Genomic DNA, 14,720 nt, shown 5'->3' with positions numbered 1-14,720 from the left:
CCAACTTGTAAACTATGAGACAATGTGCCCAGAAAAATACACAAAGTTTTAGCATTTCAAATAAAATGCACTTGTCATAATTATCTGATGGATTCCATGATATAGCTAAAACTGGATATAATCTGAAAAACTGGGAAAAGCAAAATGTTCACATTTCAAGGATTATGAATAATTATATATTTCAAATCCTTCCTCTGGCTCTGAAGACAATTCCTACAGGGCATGTAAATTTTATTACAAAGGTGCTCATGTATGTACAAATGAAGACAGGATGCCTCAGGGTGGGCAGGGCAGACACTCAGGGCCAGCAAGAACTGACAGGTCATGGGCAAAATGATGGCCCTGAAGAAGATGAGTTTTGGACAAATAAAAGGAATTGCTGCTTTATATAGAAGTAAACATAGTTAACTCTTAGAGCTGAAAATGAAAATTGCTTGAGGAGAGGTTTGGAAAAATTCACAACTGAGAGAGGAGCAAGAGGTCTTTGTGTACTTTGGATAAATTCATGATCTTCGGGGACTTTCTTTGTATACGGGATGCATCGCATTTCCTTATAACAAGTCCCTTGCTAATTTTGCCAGACAGAACATTCTGCTGGAGGAACCACTGGCCTTCCCCTCCCCAGCCTTCTCATGGCCTGATTCATACAGGAGAGTTCTTTTAAAAAACCACTTTCTGGGAACTCATTTGCTAGAAATCACGCACCTATGAAAATAAAATCCTTCATTTTTATTCATTATTTTTCACATTCTCACCATTGTAAAACACCTGTACCCTCACACAACACAGGAAACTGAAATAGAACAGACACTACATAGGTTTGTTTACTTCTACGTGTTCCATTTTTGCCGAAAGGGTTCCCGTGGGCATCATCGTGCCAACAGTGTGAATTCTTTTCTCAAGGCTGCACAGGCCTTCCTTCTGGCCGTTTGCCCAACCCCCTCCTAATTTACTCAGATGATGGCCACCAATGGGACACTTCCTTTGTCTGGCTACCATGACAGATGGCAGAGCTTCCACTGGGATTGGCATTAATAGGACTCAGAGGAGCTTCCGAGACTGAATTGAGAGGCCATTCCTCTCTGACCTCCAGAGATTTAGTACATCGCATTTTCAATCCATCTATGCACTTACCTTATAGGTAAAGGGGAAGAGGGCAGAGAAGATCATTATACAGTTGCTTTTAGCGTTTACTTTTAGGAGGAGAACAATGAACTTGGGCTAAAAGTACCAGTGTTACTTAATCGCTGACCATTTATTCCCTTTGTTACTGAAGTCAAAATTCTAAGAAAAAATATATTTTAAAACACCCTTGGATAGAAATGATTTATTTTTATAAGCTGTGGCCCAGCTTATAAAATGAAAGCTCATACATACTGCAGCAAGCCATCTGTCAAGGGGGATCCAGATGAGCTAAACAGATGCAACAATTCAAGTTATTTCTGACATGCATAAATAAAACTAGCTTGGAATCAGGATTAAAAAAATACTCAAATCCTAAATGCTTTTAAAATGTCAATGGGAACTCATCAGTGTCAGATAACCCTCTACATACAGAGTATTTCCTTGGGAGAGAGAATTTTGTATTCTTAGCTTTCTCCTTTTTAAGGACTCAGGACAGCAGATAATAGTAGAGAACTCAGAAGAGTGGATAGGTGGCAAGAGGGCACCCTCTCAAGCTACCCAGCATTTCTGAATTAAATAAAAAAGACAATCTCTGGCCAGATGAAAGAAAGAGCTTTAAGTAAAAAACAGTGAAAGCTTATTGAAAGCTTACTACATGGCAAGCAGTGTCGTAAGTGCCTTACATATATTATTTTAATTCTCACAACAACCCTAAGGGATAAGTATTATTACTGTGCCCATTAAATAGATGAGAAACTGAGTCTCTGAAGGGTTAAGGAACTCGACGAGGACCACATCACCAGTAAGTAGCAAAGCTAGAGCCCATGTATCCAACCTCTTTGCTCCATTGCTTCCGTGTATGCTGGATGTCTTTTCCAGATCATAGGGACATGGTAGATTGGGGCCAAGGTGGAGTCAACTTTTGACTCCAGAGACCCTTCACGGTCCTTGTCCAGGCTCTTCTAGTGCAGAGTGAGTAAAGCAGATAAAGCAACAGAGGGAGCCATTTGGGGTTCTACAGGTTCCCTTCCCATCCCTGGCTCCAGCTTCCTTTGTGGTCACTCAGACCAGCACCTTTCCCCAATCATAGTCTCCTCTGTTGGACCCAGCTCTAAAATTTCAGCTCCTAGGAGGACTCTACCATGTGCCTTTCTCCCTGGTCATCCCACTGCTATTGAATTTGCATTCTACCCCTTGGCTTTTGATTTTAACAGTTGCATATGAAAACAAATTAAAGCTGAGATAAGAGGAATTCTAACTATAGAAAATGTCTGTCAGTAGCAGTGTGTCTCAAAGAGCAGTCCTCTGCCAGCCAGCAGACGTATCACTTGCCACGCTTGACAGAAGGGTGGATTCCAAGTCTGCCGCACACCTCAGGCATCAGATTCTGGAGGTGTGGCTAATGCAGATGTCTTTTAAATAAGCTCTCCAGGTGATTCTAATACACATTAATGTTTGTGATCCCCTGATGGATCTAGAGGGTTTTATGCTTACTAACCCCAGTGGTGATACTATATTTAGTTATCAAGGAAAGCACTGAAGTCTCCATAAAAAAAGTACCAGGACTTGGAGGAGCTGATCAACAAGCTAGAATTTGTAGTTCACATGGAAATTTGTAGGCTACTAACTATTGAGAATATTGAAATGCAGCATGTAGCACAGTATTTTGGAAATTTTACCTAGGTTTCCACAGAAACAATTGTCTTACAAATGTAGTCAGGTAAAGCAAAAAGCCCTTCACAGAAGACTAGATGCCATTCTGGGGTGGCCTCAGCAACCTCTTCAGCCAATTAACAAAACAGAAAGAGTAAAAGAAACAGAACGAAAATGAGAGAGAAAAGCTCAGACTGCTTCAAATTCCAAATCTGTGCCATTTTCCTAGGTATTTTTATCATGGCCATGTGAATGCATGTGAACAAACCAGGTTTACCACAAATTGGATTTAATTTGTTTATGGTGGAGCCCTTCACTCCACAGTCCTCACCTACCCTATTTTAGTTTATTTTTTGAGACAGGATCTACCTCTCTTGCCCAGGCTAGAGTGCAGTGGTGCCATCATGGCTGACTGCAGCCTTGACCTGGGCTCAAGCAATCCTCCCACCTCAGCCTCCCAAGTGGCTAAGACCACAGGAGTGTGTCATCATACCAAGCTAACTTCCTCCCTCCCTCCCTCCTTCTCTTTCTTTCTTTCTTTCTAATTTTTTTTTAAATTTATTTTTTATTTTTTTTAAGAGCTGAGGTTTCCCTATGTTGCCCAGGCTGGTCTCAAACTCATGGGTTCAAGTGATCCTCCTGCCTTGGCCTCCCAAAGTGCCAGGACTATAGGTGTGAGCCACCACGTTCGCCCCCTATTTTATTAATATTTTGAATTTAAGCTCCAGGATCCTCAAAAGCCTTTTTGGTAAGTCCAGGCACCCAATTGTTTGCATGGTGCATTTCAGGGAGATGCTCTGATCTCGTCTGTAGTCTCTCAATCAGAAAGGAGACATCCCCAATTATCAACATCACTTGGGGGAGCTTTTCCAAAGTCCCATTCCCTGGCCCTCACCCAGACCTACTGGATCAAAACATCAGTAATGAAACCCAACAATCTGAGTATTTATAAAGTTCCCTGATGACTAGGCCATCAGCATCATATGGCAAACACTGCACCAAAGTCTTATTTACAATACTTTCCCACCTTCGGGCAAACCAGATTAATGTGCAGTCTGCTACAAAAATTTAGCCTTTCATCCTTTTAGGTTTTCAGAAAATAATTCTTGGTGGGAAAAGGGTTTTAGTTCAAATGGAGGTCATGTATCTGCTTCTATCTAAATGCACAGTAGGCTTTACCTCGAAGTTAATAACACTGAAGCTTTAGGGACTCTGCATGCATGGCCCCCTTCCGAGGCACTGAATATAATTTTGAGATGTAATTTTATATTCATCTTCTTAAACAGAGTATTCCACATTGTGTAAACTCTGGACACCACAAATCTGAAATCTGTACCATCTATAAATGACAATGTAACTGATAAAGTTATACAAAATAACCCAAAACTAAATATTTTTAGCAGCTCAATTTTTTTCTTACCAATAGGTTCTCCTTTTTTTTTTTTTTTTTTTTCCTTTTTAAACCTGAAGTTCTGTACTTAAGGAGGATATTTTTGACAAGGCATTCTGATAGTCAGAGACAATATTAGTGTAATGATGGCCTGGGACAAGAGCTGGTAGCAAGAACAGATGGTCTACGCAAAAGCCCACCCAAAGGGATATGATGATGCCATGTGTGTGATAGCTGTTTTAGAAGTCCAAGAGGGTAGCATGCTGCAGAGATTAAGTGGGGACTCTGAAACCACACTATGTGACCTGAACTCAAATTGATTGATTTACCCAGTGAATTTAATAGATGGGCCTCATTCATTTTGAATAGGAAAAGAAACCTGCTGCATCTTCCCTATTCATGAGCTCATTCTCCAATTTAGGAAGGTCGCCTCATGCTCAAAGCAAAAAACAGCCTCCTAGCTGGGAAGCGAAGGTTTTTTGCAATACTCAGATGTTAATGTTTTCTGGGCTCATACTATTTTTATTCGGCAGCACAGACGGTAGTGTAAGCACAGATTTCTTCAGCAGATTTTATTATACCAGGTGTGGGATCCTAGGCCATTGTCCTTAAAACAGACACACATTCATTACCTGCATCTGAACAGCTTTGAACTAATGCCATCCTTTATCGGTGATCATTCAGCTGTCTGCTTCTTGTCATAAAGAGAGAGAGATATAAAACGTAGCTCCGGGAAGCCCTTTTTAGATGAGAATGACTGCTATGTCATGAAAGGATATTATAATAAATCATATTTTAGCCATTTCAAAAGCAGAAAATATCTGAAAATAAAATAATCTGAAGATCCACAAGAGAATCACTTAAGACGAACCCGAGCTTTGCCACAGAAGTAGGTTTTAGAGAAATCAAATGAGAAGTGGCCTAACTCCCTAAAAGCGTATGTTCTGATTGGGGCTCTAGGATACCATTGTTTTAATTTCAGCAACAAATAAAGAACAAGAGCATAAAGAATATAACATTGAAAATAGACACCGAGTCCTATGTGGTGAAAAATAAACCCATCCAATGAACCAGGTCAGGTAGAGTGGTATATGGAGTATGGCAGAAATGGCTCTCCACACCAAAGATTTTTCTTCCCTCTTTGATAATCCTACACTAGAATACTAGATCTGACACCAGAAGTGGCTGCTCAACTAAGGACTATATTTCCTTGCTCTCCCTGACTCTAACTAGGGCTATGTACCAGATATCATCAATGGAACATGAGGAAAGGTGACATATTTCTTTTCCAAGCCCAAGAGGTTAAAGAACAGACAAGCCTTCTTAATCACTTTCCCCATTCTCTTTATTTCCATCTGCCTGCTGGATGCTAACACTGAAACTGTCCAAGCCACCAGTAACCTAGGTCCCAGAATGACAGCCCCCTGTTGATCTGAAAACCGCCTTGCACTGTTAAGTGCATGAGAAATAAAATTGTATTTATGCCTCTCAAATATTATGGCTTGCTTTTTACAGCAACTCGCATTACCCTGACTAATGTACGAAGATAATCAAATTGTGTTCGAAGATACAACACACCTGTTATGTGAATACGATATTCCTCCTTGAAGATCTTCTGGAAGAAAGGAATCTTGAACTGCATGTGAGGGGTGTGCAAACCAGGGAGATTTACATCAACGTCTCCCATGAAATGGGGGAATTCCCAGTCCTGTCAGAGAAAATCAAATAAAAACATATTTGTGATTTGTTTCATTTCTAAGCAGCAAAACATCAAAAATTGACTTTTTATAAGCACTTATTTTAAAATCATTTAAATGCAGCCAGCTGTTAGATATATCAGTTTCATTCTGTGATGGTTGTTTTATGTACATTAGGTAGCAGTACACATTCAAAATCAAAATTAAGTCGTAACTTATATCTTAAGATTTTCTTTTTAATGTGGTAATAAGAAACCAATACAGAATTGATTTGCATCTACACATGTTTATCTCTTTCATTCTGGAGAACTGAACTTAAATGTTTTTAGGAAGGAAGTGATCTGTATTTAATAAATATGGGATAAATTTGTTATTTTTTGTTTCATGACTTTTAAAAAATATGAACCTTATAGCATGTTTTCTGTAAGAAGACAAAGTAAAGAAGATCTGATTCATTTAACCAAGTTCTTTGATTCACATCAAGTGACTTTTACTGATCACGTCTGCTGGCAACCATCCAGAATGTAAAAATGACAGGCACCTGTCCGGCTCTCTTGCAATTCAGCATCAGTTTAAGCCAAACAATGGAAGACCTGACATGGTAGCATGAGAGATCAACAATGAATTTTAATTCCCAAATTGTCACTAGTTATTTCCTTGTTTTCAAGGCAAAACTGGGTGGGCCAACCCTCCTTCTCTGAAGGAAGGGAAACAGATGCAAATGAGGACATTTTTAGGTGTCTGACCTCCTCTTGGTTTTCAGATAGAGGCACCAAATTAAAGTTCATAACTAGCATATGAAGAAGGAATACACAAAATTTGAAGAAACATTTGAGATAGATCCATAGACACTAGTATACACATTTTCACTTGTAACACCTAAATAATCACCAAATAATCAGTCCTATATTTAGTTAATATTCTTTAAAGAATGAATATGAAAAATTCAGAAACAAAATATTAATTTGAGATTTTAATCCATTACATCAATATAAAGAAATTAAGTCTATTCGAGACTTTTATATTTGCAGCTGAGAGGGATGTGCTAGTAATATAGTGCCTAAACTTTTTAGAGGTTTCCATGTCTATTCCACTCTCCTCTCTGTTGGGAATTCTGGTTAAGAGCGAATGGGACTTGAAGAAAAGATAATATGTGAGTGGCAGTAACCAGAAAAGTCTGCAGTGTCTACCAGTTTCCTGATCTATGGATCATTTCAAGCTGCTAATAAGAAATAAATATACAAGAAGAAAAATGGAGTGATGCAACATTATCCCTTTCTATCAGTGTACGTGTAAATCTCTTGTTGGTCTCACCTCCACTTGTCTTTCAGACATCAGCAGCAAATAGACATGTAATTTGGGAAGTTCATAAAACCCAACACAAAAAAGCTGAATTAATTTGGCACATTTTGATCTAAAATATTAGGTTAATGTGCATTTGCCTTTTTTCTCCCACTAATGCCACCTTTGTTCTTTCTATGTTGCTTGGAAGACATTTGCAAAAATAATAATAATTGACATTGAATTTAGTATTTTGCTAAAGTATAACTCATGAAAAATTATGCTTGACAAAGAAAATCACTGATAACCAGAGTATCTTTCACTTGCCCTGGATAAATGACACAAAGCATTATCAATACAGCACTTCTCTTTTTATTTCTGGGTTTAAGGAAGAGAAGATTTCTTGGTAGTAATTGGGCAAGTGTGTTCAGAACTGGTTTCTTTCTAGAAAGACACTTTTGAATGCTCCCATTTAGCGTTTCCTTCAATGAAGCTAAAGTTTTCTATTGGGTATGAAATTGGTTTTAGTTTGAAAGCAATCTCTAGAGATTTCTTGTAGACTATGATCAAAATCTCTCTCTCTCTCTCTCTCTCTCTCACACACACACACACACACACACACACACACACACTTCCTTGATTATTTCCCACCTGTACTTTCACAGAGAAAGATAAGTTATGGAAATGGAGAGTAAAGGAAAGAGGGGGAGGAATAAGTCTTAGTTTTTATCTGGAAGATTACTTTACTTTTTTTTCTTTTTTTAAAGAAAGGGCTCAGAGAAAGTAGTTTGGACCTGGGGGTGTGAAGTGTGAGAGAAGCAGCTGGTGCCATGTAAGAATTTTTTAAAAGAAGATAAATAAAATAGATAATGACTCATTCATAAAGTCTTTCATATTCATCCTTTCTATTTTACTTTTTATAATCACGATTTTGTTTTTCCAAACTCTTTTACTTAATCTCCTAAAGCCTTACCTCCATTCTCTCTCTCTACTATTCTGATTTTTACATTTCAATTCCTATTCTACATATCTCTTCAGACTCATCATTCTTGAGTGAGTGTAAACTCTGGCCTAATTTAACTTGGAGCAGAAAAGTAATAATGATAATTGTTAACATTTTGCAGGACACGTGGGGCTCATTTAATAGAAAATGGACATCCTGGCCAGGCGTGTTGGCTCACCCCTGTAATCCCAGCACTTTGGGTGGGACAGGTGGGCAGATTACCTGAGATAGGGAGTTTGAGACCATCCTGGCTAACATGGTGAAACCCCATCTCTACTAAAAATACAAAAATTAGCCAGGTGTGGTGGTGCGTGCCTATAATCCCAGCTACTTGGGAGGCTGAGGCAGGAGAATTGCTTGAACCCAGGAGGCAGAGGTTGCAGTGAACCAAGATTGTGCCTCTGTACTTCAGCCTGGGTGACAAAGCAAGACTCTGTCTCAAAATAAATAAAAAAATAAATAAGGAAATGGACATCCTAGGCTGATGAAACCTCAGGTATTTAAAGGAGATAGAAAGCAGAGAGAGTGGGGATGGTATTCTGAATCTGTCTAGGTTCCAGTCTCTTCATGTATAAATTGGTGTTTAATATGTCAGCCTCACAAGCTCCTTGGGAGGATGAGATAACATTAGCACACTGCTGGAGATAGAGGTGAAAGACAGGTGAATGTCCAACAAAAATGGTTTATTTCCTGGCATAATTTCAAGGTCAAGTTTATCCTGACAGTGAAGCAAAGGAAGTGGATAGGTATGTTTCCAGGAGGGCCACACATTGGCTGTTTCAAGGTCCAGGAGAAAAAGGAAGAAAGCCGTGTTCTCCTTTCTGACCTTATCCATTGCAGAACACTGGCCCCTTGGGGCCTTTGACCGGGACTTGGGCCAGAGCACAGTCCTCCCAGAGGGTGCCTGGAACAGGGCTGTTGAGAAAGGCACCTCCCTCAGAGACATGTAAGCATTGGCTTCACGAAGACAGAAGAACAGGAGCTTACCGGTTTCTTGTGCAATGTGGGTCACACTGTGTGTGAAAGACTTTAACAGTGTGAGGGAGACATTGCTGCTATGCAGGTGGGAGGCATAGCCAGCAACATGTGTATCCGATGGCGGAGGAAATCTGTGGACATTTGGGTTATAAATTATGGAGCATCTGCAACATTCTATTATCATCCTAGGCTGTATATTCATGTATATACTTACATACAAAACCATCCTGCTTGCTATTATTAACCCATTTTTTATTGAAGTATAATTGACAAATAAAAATTACAAATATTTAAAGTCACAATGTGATGTCTTGATATATGCATACATTATAAAATGATAACCACAATCAAGCTAATTAACACATCCACCTGCAGATGTGAACATCTGCCTCAGGGAAGCTGTCACTTGTCCAAAGTGATATAGGTGCCATGCAGCAGAGCTGAGGTTTTATCTGGCTCCAAAGAATACATACTTTCTGCTAGGCCATGCTGCCTTTAACTATGGAAAGTGACATCACTTCCTGCTTTTAATTCAGAACTGGAATTATTTTTATCTGCTGTATGTGCTCTAATTGAGAATCACTGAAGGCAGTCGTCACCAAAAGCCAGTTACAGGCTTTAAACTATTTTCCTTCTTTTTTTTTTTTTTGTCACAGGGATGTCATTTGATTCATACTACCTTGATGTAAACAAGAAGACCAACTTAACACTTTCTTCAAGAAACAACTGCCCCAGGGATAGTTGGCTTCTAACCAGACTCTGATGAGTGGAGAGATTTGACTAATGGGTGATTCACAGCAAACATTGAGATTCTCTTGGCATCATAACTATGGATGTATAGCCAGTTTTATACACAGATTGTATAGAAGTGTTATGAGAGTCATGGCTTTCTTTCCTTCTACATAAATGTAAAATACATATTTTGAATACAAGATAAAAATGTTGAATTAAGGGAATGATGAGGCAAGAGGTGTTCAACTACAAAACCCATGGTAGACAGGATAATCCTGGGATTGTATACTATGAAATATTCATTTATTTTGTTCTTTAAGAAGTGTTATCAGTGTTTAGTAATTCACAGCTTTCTTATTCTCTGCTATTAAATCTTACAATAACTACAGAGGTCTATCAGATCGGTGGTTCAGTGATGTGAGAATTACTTAGGCACATGGCATTATGCTACTCCAGTTCTCATCAGTTCAAGGTAATGTACACAGTGTGAACAGACTTCCAACTTTGCATCTTGCTTCATATATGATGAACAGTTAATTTTTATTCATATGGGTGTATTTCCCATATAAAAATAAAAGGACAGTGTCATGATATATACACAATCTTATTTTTTACATATATGGATGGTTTACTTTTGCCTATAGCAATGAAAATCAGTTACTGATCCCTATTATTCATGAGCCACATTAGACACAGAATTTCAGTTAGATGTTAAATATACAGGCAAGATCATCTCAGGATATCTTGGATTCATAATTTCCCAATGTTTTCTCATTGAGACCCATGCCTCAGGGTCAAGGAAAATAATTTGGTACTATTCAGGGGAACTCAAGCTTGAAACCAACACTGTTTTGAATTCCCTGACTGGCATTCAATTTCCCAAATCAAATGAAGAGGCCTCATTTCTATTTAGAGAAGCGTTAGAGGATAAAAATGTAATGATTACTCCACCCTGCAAAACTAAAGCCATAGTATCAGAATAAAGGTTGTATTTTCTAGGTTAAAAATTATCCACCTGGTTTATGAGAAAATTGATAGATTAGATTAGATTTTAGTGAAAAGTTGATAACCATTTAGAACAGAGTTGACAATAGATTCTTAAACGTTACTATAAAATACCAACAGTTTTCAATGTAATAATTTGTATATCTTCTCTTTATAGGCATTAGATTATTAAGCTTGAATGATATCAAACATCAACTTTACAGATATATTTATTTCTTTCTATGTTAATCTCTATCTCCCCCTATTTCATAACTGAATTTAGATCTAGGAATATCATAACATCATTCTACTGAAAATTTCCCCAGCTTGTAAAGTGTCCTTAGCTTTGCTATGCTTAGCAGTGTCCTAGCAACCGAATTTCAGATGACAGTGAGCAGTGGTGGCCTGGAGAATTGTACTCAGGCTTTGGGTGATATTTTTGTTTCTTATTAAGAAACTCGAGTGCCTGATTTCTTTCAGCAACACTGTACTTCTTCTAATTGGCAAAGTTAGAAGCACTGTACTTCTTCTAATTGGCAAAGTTGCCCTAGTATCACTTGGCCAAATAAATCCATAGAAACCTTGACATAGAAACCTTGATTTTGCTTATTTATTTGTTTATTAATGTAAGCTCCAGGGAGCTTAGAGGAATTTCTTTCTGTTTTGTTCACTGCTGTATTTTCTATGGCTGAAATAATGCTCAGTATATAGTAAGAACTCAAATATTTGTTGAATTGATGAATGGAACTCTCTGAAGGTTGAAGATATATAACAATCCCCACCTGTAATCCCAGCACTCTGGGAGGCCAAGGCAGTCAAATCACTTGAGTTCAGGAGTTCGAGACCACCCTGGCCAATATGATGGAACCCCATCTCTACTAAAAATACAAAAATTATCCAGGCGTGGTGGCTCATGCCTGTAGTCCCAGCTACTTGGGAGGCTGAGGTAGGAGAATCGCTTGAACCCGGGAGGCAGAGGTTGCAGTTAGCTGAGATTGCACTACTGCACTCCAGCCTGGGTGACAGAGCAAGACTCTGTCTCAAAAAAAAAAAAAAAAAAAAAAAAGAATCCCTTTGTGGTTTCACATAAATGGAAACACAAGATGGATAAGTAAATAGAAACAACACAATAAATACTTGTTTTTGTAAATAAACATTATACATCAATCTTATATTAATTATTAAAAATTGGTGTCTTATTTTTCCCCTATAAACTAGTTGTACTGGAATTGTACAGAGTGAAACAAAGATTGAACCATTTGTCATTGATCACAGAGGAAAGGAGTGGATAATTAGAGAGAGTGGAAGTCATTGTAAATACCATGAGAAGAGGCAGTAAATGTTTGGAGAGTTGGTTAAAAATGTTTGTTGGGGTGATCCAAGTCACCCTTTTCGTCATCATGTAAATGCAAAGAAGTTCATGAGACATGTCTAACCAAGGGAGAGAACAAGGAAAGAGAATATAAACCAACATGTGATTTTTTAAAGGTCCGGTGATCATTTCGAACAGTGAATGACAGCAGGAGGAGCATTAAGGCAAGGCTGAATGTAAGAGATGCCCTGCGGTAAATGTGAAGGATGAACAATAGAGACATTGCAGGAGGTTACTTTCTAGATATCCTTTGACAACTCCTCTTTTCTCATATGTTGTATTCTCATTTTCTCTTAAGATTTACTGTTGTTTTTCCCTTCAAGGGCAAATTAATTTTGTAACCCTTTGGAGTTTTCTCTCAGGAGGAACTTATGCTATTTAAAGAAATTAAAATCTGTGGAGAAAAATCTAGACTTTCTGGTTCAAGTAGGCTTTTTTCAACAAGTAGTAAAGATGGCAGACCTCATTCATCACTAAAACAGATCCAAGTCAAACTTAACCCCTTACTTGAAATGTTGTTTAAAATTTCACTTTTTTATGTGCTTTTGTATATTCTAAAACACCAATGAACTCTCAAAATTGTTGTTGCTGAAACAATTTAATTATCCTAAGGATCTATTTTATAGGGTGGTTTAATGTCTTTTATTCATCAATAATTTTTCTTACTTGCAAAGGCCAATATGAATTTTTCTGGAAAATTCTGAAGTCAATATATATACATTAAATATAAGTAATAGTTTAGTGCCTATAGAAAAAGCAAATAAGTCAAGCCCAGAAGAGGCCTGAAAAGTAAGTACAGTCTGTTACTTTTCAGAGGCCTTGCCTTGAGGCTCTGGCAAGATAGCAGCGGGTTTTTAAAGCAAACTTCCTTACATCTAGACACCTTGAAAACATCATTCCTTTAAGTGCCAAGGTAGAAACCTGGCTGATGAAATGCACTGGGCCTCATTTAAAGACGTCCTGCCCTGGCAGACTGATGTGATGAAGGACAAAATATAAGTCAGTCTTTTAAGTGTTTACAACTAATAGAAATGTACCATGTGGCATCTAGGAATAATGGAAAATCAATACCCCCTCACTAGGCAAATATGGTTAACCAGTACACAGGAAAGAATGCTTAACATCTTAAAGACACCAATAAAAGGGGATAGGGGGTACAAATAATTGGCTATGAAGAGTTGCTGATAACTAAAGTTAGTGCAAAGTCTAAAGAAACGTACTCAATGATAAGTCATCTTGGATCACCTTCATCAGTTATCAAACAACTTGATCTAGTTAGCACTTCCTAAGAAGAAGGAAAGTTAACTATATAAATTGGCATATTTCTTACTCAAATGAGTGCTCCTCCAATAAGGAATGAGTGAAATCTAGCGGAACAAAGTTATTAGACAACATATTTGTGTTCTTGTTCAGGCTCTGGCTACAGTTCAATAGCACATAGCTCCTACTTATTTGGTGCTTTATTATATTTGCATATTTGGTACAAAATGTCACTGCTCCAGAATCTGTTCTGGCTGCACACATGCTGCCAGGAATGGTCACATTCAATTGTCTGAATGAATAATTTCTTCTGTGGGCTGTATAGGAAAATTAATTGCATACTGTCAAGAGTAGGTATTATTGTCCTTGGTAACATTTTTATTTAATATTGAGGTCATTTTTCTCCATGAAAAAATAATGATGATGGAGATCAGTAGGAAATGTGATTCAATATAAAAATATTCACTTTACAAATAAGGGAGAGTATACAAAGTTGATCTAAAATATTAGATGGTGGGTAGAGGTGAATGACCTCCAGAGTTCTTCACAATGGTTTTAGTTCTACGATTATACATTTTTCTGGAATGTCTTATGGAGCATATATTCTATTTGGGGAGACAGACCAATCAGAAAATAGCAAGATAATATGATGTCAAATAGTGGTAAGTGCTCTGAAGCAAATAAAGCAGACAAAGGGGATGGAGAATAGTAAGTTGGGTGTGGCTTCTATTTTAATTATTAAAAAGAAAACTTCTCTGAGGATGACTTTTGTGTGGAGTACTGACTGATATGAAAGAAGAAGCCCTGAGAAGCTCTGGAGGAGGATTATATCAGTTAGAGGAAAGAGCAAGTGCAAAGGCCCTGAAGAGGAAATGAGACAATTGTATTGAAGAAACAGCAAGGTAACAATGGTCATGGGAGCGTGAGTGATGTGAACAGTTATAAACCAACTGCAGGAGGGGTAAAAATCTATTAGGAGACTGTTGCAGTAGTTTAGGTGTGAAATGATGGCAATTTAAATAAGGGTGGCCAGGTGATCAGATCAAGGTGTATTTTGAAGGCATCACCAACTGAATTTCTGAATGGCTGGAGCAACTAGGAAATGGTAATAGCATTTGCTGAGAAGGGAGACATTGGAGAACCAATACACTTGCAGAAAATAGAGAAGTTGGTAATAAATCCAGAGAGCTCAGAATATGCTAATATGGAAGGGCTTATTAGACATCCAAGTGGAGGTATATTATT

General features: G+C 38.0%; 1 protein-coding gene and 1 long non-coding RNA gene across 5 annotated transcripts in view; one reads left to right on the top strand and one right to left on the bottom strand.

Annotated features, from left to right (window-relative positions):
* The window catches only part of LOC135966216 (uncharacterized), a 30,987-nt gene extending 22,547 nt beyond the window's left edge, over nt 1-8,440 (top strand). The window contains exon 2 of the long non-coding RNA XR_010579372.2: nt 5,684-8,440. This is a non-coding gene — a long non-coding RNA (uncharacterized lncRNA). The remainder of the gene's footprint in view (nt 1-5,683) is intronic.
* TMEM117 (transmembrane protein 117) overlaps nt 1-14,720 on the bottom strand; it is a 570,487-nt gene that overhangs the window by 7,289 nt on the left and 548,478 nt on the right. For all 4 annotated transcript variants that reach the window (XM_074006659.1, XM_015430765.3, XM_005570622.4 and 1 more), the window contains one exon: nt 5,747-5,876. In XM_074006659.1, the coding sequence (XP_073862760.1) occupies nt 5,747-5,876 (130 nt within the window). The remainder of the gene's footprint in view (nt 1-5,746; nt 5,877-14,720) is intronic.

This window comes from Macaca fascicularis, chromosome 11, assembly GCF_037993035.2.
Source record: "Macaca fascicularis isolate 582-1 chromosome 11, T2T-MFA8v1.1".
NCBI lineage: Eukaryota > Metazoa > Chordata > Mammalia > Primates > Cercopithecidae > Macaca > Macaca fascicularis.
Note: the sequence above shows the minus strand (reverse complement) of the source record. Positions and strands in the feature narration are given on the sequence as shown.